Source organism: Limulus polyphemus, unplaced genomic scaffold (assembly GCF_000517525.1).
Source record: "Limulus polyphemus unplaced genomic scaffold, Limulus_polyphemus-2.1.2 Scaffold610, whole genome shotgun sequence".
NCBI lineage: Eukaryota > Metazoa > Arthropoda > Merostomata > Xiphosura > Limulidae > Limulus > Limulus polyphemus.
The window spans coordinates 174913-178080 of NW_013666220.1; the positions used below are offsets into that span (position 1 = coordinate 174913).

General features: G+C 32.1%; 1 protein-coding gene across 2 annotated transcripts in view; it reads right to left on the bottom strand.

Annotated features, from left to right (window-relative positions):
• The window catches only part of LOC106459448 (dnaJ homolog subfamily C member 17-like), a 154865-nt gene extending 152752 nt beyond the window's left edge, over positions 1-2113 (bottom strand). The window contains exon 1 of one of the 2 annotated variants that reach the window (XM_013919070.2): positions 1868-2113. In XM_013919070.2, coding sequence (XP_013774524.2) covers positions 1868-1957 — 90 coding nt within the window. In that variant the 5' untranslated portion in view covers positions 1958-2113. The remainder of the gene's footprint in view (positions 1-1867) is intronic. The other variant, XM_013919067.2, reaches the window with a different exon arrangement.
• Between the last annotated feature and the right edge of the window lie 1055 nt (positions 2114-3168).

Below are 3168 nucleotides of genomic sequence, written 5' to 3' on the forward strand. Positions count from 1 at the left end.
ATTGAGTGGGGGTGCCATATGGAACTCTTACCATAATTATATCATTTATTTTGTTTGTAAATGTAGAAACAAAGTTTTCAACAATGTTTCAATTATTTCCTAATTGACAAACTAAACCAAAATAACTTTATGAAATACACTGTAAATAAATTGAAAGAATAACTTTAGAGGATTCTTGATATGTAAATTTCAGAATGCCAATCTATAACAAGTAGATATAAACATTTAATGGAAATGTTTACATCATACAGTATTTAAATTACCAATTTTATACAGCACTTTGAAAATTATGACAAACACATGTATATTAAGGTATATAAAGTTAACATAAAACTTGCCATCATAGTTTGATAATATAATTTCATGTGTAAAAAAAATATTTAAGCCATATAAAGGCAAGTTTTGCATAATTTAGCACATAGTATGAAAATGCCATGATATCAGCCATATAAACTATGTTATCACCAGCTATGCTTATGTTAATAAAATTCATGGGTTTTGATAAATGATATTCTTAGACCATGTCTTCTCTATACATTGGTATCATAGAACCTGTTAGGGTTATTCCCATCAAAATTATACTCACAATTCAAATTGTGATGCCCCACATGCATTTATTATAATTAAAAGCCATCTGCCATTTATTCACCCAACTCACCAAATACTCCAAATCCCTTTACAAAGCCAGCAGCACCCAAAGCTGTAATATAATCAGGAAATCTATATAATTTATTGACTATTCCTTCATCTATATTATTGATGTAAATCAAAAAGTGCAAAGTCCTACCAATGACACCTCAGGTACCCCACTTTTGACATTTATCAAGCTTGACTGAATTCCATTAATAACATCCCTCTGCTTTCTTCCATCTAGCCAGTTTTCAATTCAATGAGCCAACCTATTTATTTCTCACACCTACACTACAGAGATAAAATTTGTAACAAGCCTTTTATGTGGCGCATTGTCAAATGCTTTCTGAAAATCCAAATACACAAAATCCACACCCTTACATCTACACAAGCAGTTAACTATTCAAAGAATATTAAAAGATTAATCAGTAATGCAAGATTTTCTCCTAGTGAAACTATAATGATTATCCAAAAAAATTTTAAACTGTTAACTGACTTTGCAAAGCATCTTTTATCGAACTTTCAAAACATTTTCACATCATTGTTGTACAATTAATACTAGTAATAGTGATAGGCCTATAATTACTGTAACAATTTCTATCATCTCTCTTGAAATAAGGAAGAACATTAGCCCATTTCGACTCTGCTTAAGTTCTGGTTCCAGCACCTTCCCAATATTTAAGTACTTGAAGAAAATAGTAGCAAGATAGTGGCTCCCATACCCAATCCTTAACCTCCTTCACAATCCCAGGGCAAATATCATTTGACCCAGGAGCTTTATCATTCGTTAAACTTCCTAACAGTAACAGTAAAATGATGGGTACGATTAATTATTTCAGTAAAGAAGCACAGAGAGAATTATATGTTACACCTACTTGAGCATTTTGCTTTTCATATGGAACGGAAACAAATAACGGAATACAGCTAGTGAAATGGTACTAGTAGTAACTGTAATACTATTAATATTATACTTTTTAATACTAATACTGAATACTAGTACTACTAATTAACTGATATAATCATTAACTTTAGTAATTAACATTGTGTGGTAACGCAACAGTTTTTCTTGTTTTCATTTTTATTGATATATACAACACGTTAAGATCTAAATCGTGTTCATTATACTATTTATTCTATAGGATTAGAACGAAACCTGATTCCGTGTTATTATTACTCCTATTTTTGTCCTAATACTAATATTAAAATTATTAATAACACTAAGTTGCAGCTTTCGTACCTCTTTGTTTCCGGCCGTACATGAAACTTGGAGTAAGTCGTATAAATTTAATTTAACCAAATCTTCTAATTCTGTACTCATGTTTTCCATTTGAACGTATATTTCCCTAAAAGAGATAAAAGCCTAACTAATAACACCATACGAACTCAATCAAATTATTATCATCCTTTCACGACTACGAAAACTGAGACTGATAGAATTGGTTGGAAATAAGGTTTGTATTCGTTTTCGAGTTTTCCAGTAATCAAAATTTAAACGCAAAAACGTGCAATAATTGGAATTTGGTTAACAAACTGGATTAAATAATCAGTTTAATCAACAACTATTTTTCGTAATTTTTATATTTCAAACAATTTATAATTGAGCATTTCCAGTGTTTAAAAGTTCTTTGAAACACCGTTTTAAAATTCGTAATTCCAAATGGCCTTGAAACGTTAGTTGCTATTAAACTACTTTATAGAGTTTGAAATATATGTTTATCATATCAGATCGCCCTACTAAAGTAAAACTAGTAAATCCGCATTTTCTGTATAAGTAGAACAAACCAGTCAACTTGGTACAAATTCTCCAGGCAGTGATAATGAATAAATAACATCAAATGACCGCCAATAAACGTACCTTCGTTTATTTTCGATACAATACTATATAAAACTGAGTACCATATTTCTTGTTTTCATTGGCATGGCATAACCAGGTGATTAAAGCGCTCGCCTCGCAATGTGCGGATCGCGGGTTCGAATCCCTGTCACACCAAACATGTTAGAGAAGGTTCCAAGAGCAATAAAACAATAAAATTAAGTATAAACAGGTAGACAATGTTATGAGTTATAGTATGGAAACTCTGAAAGTTGCTTTCTAGTTACAAATTCGGTCACACTGACGGAATCCATAGCGAGAGGAGGAATTCATTTGCTCCATCCCTACTAGTTATACTTTATATGATATTGTTACGCCTCCAGTCGTTAGTTAATTTTCCGTAACTTCGTTCCAACGAAACTTTAGCGACACAAGTCCTTTCTTAATAACATTACCGATACACTTATTTTCAACAGTCGTTCCATCACAAACGCTAGAACGTCTCACGTGCTCGTGCTCAACAATACTTTATTCAATTACTCATTACACTGTTCCCGTCACGTTGTGACCATCTTATATATACCAGCCTACCCCCAATCTAGTAATATCCCGATAATTCACGAAGGTTCGAGAGAAGAAGTGGCGTGATACTAGTCCCGTGACCTCGCTGACGCAACAATATTAAAGATAATTGGTTTAAAGTTTATTTTCATTTTCGGCCTGAG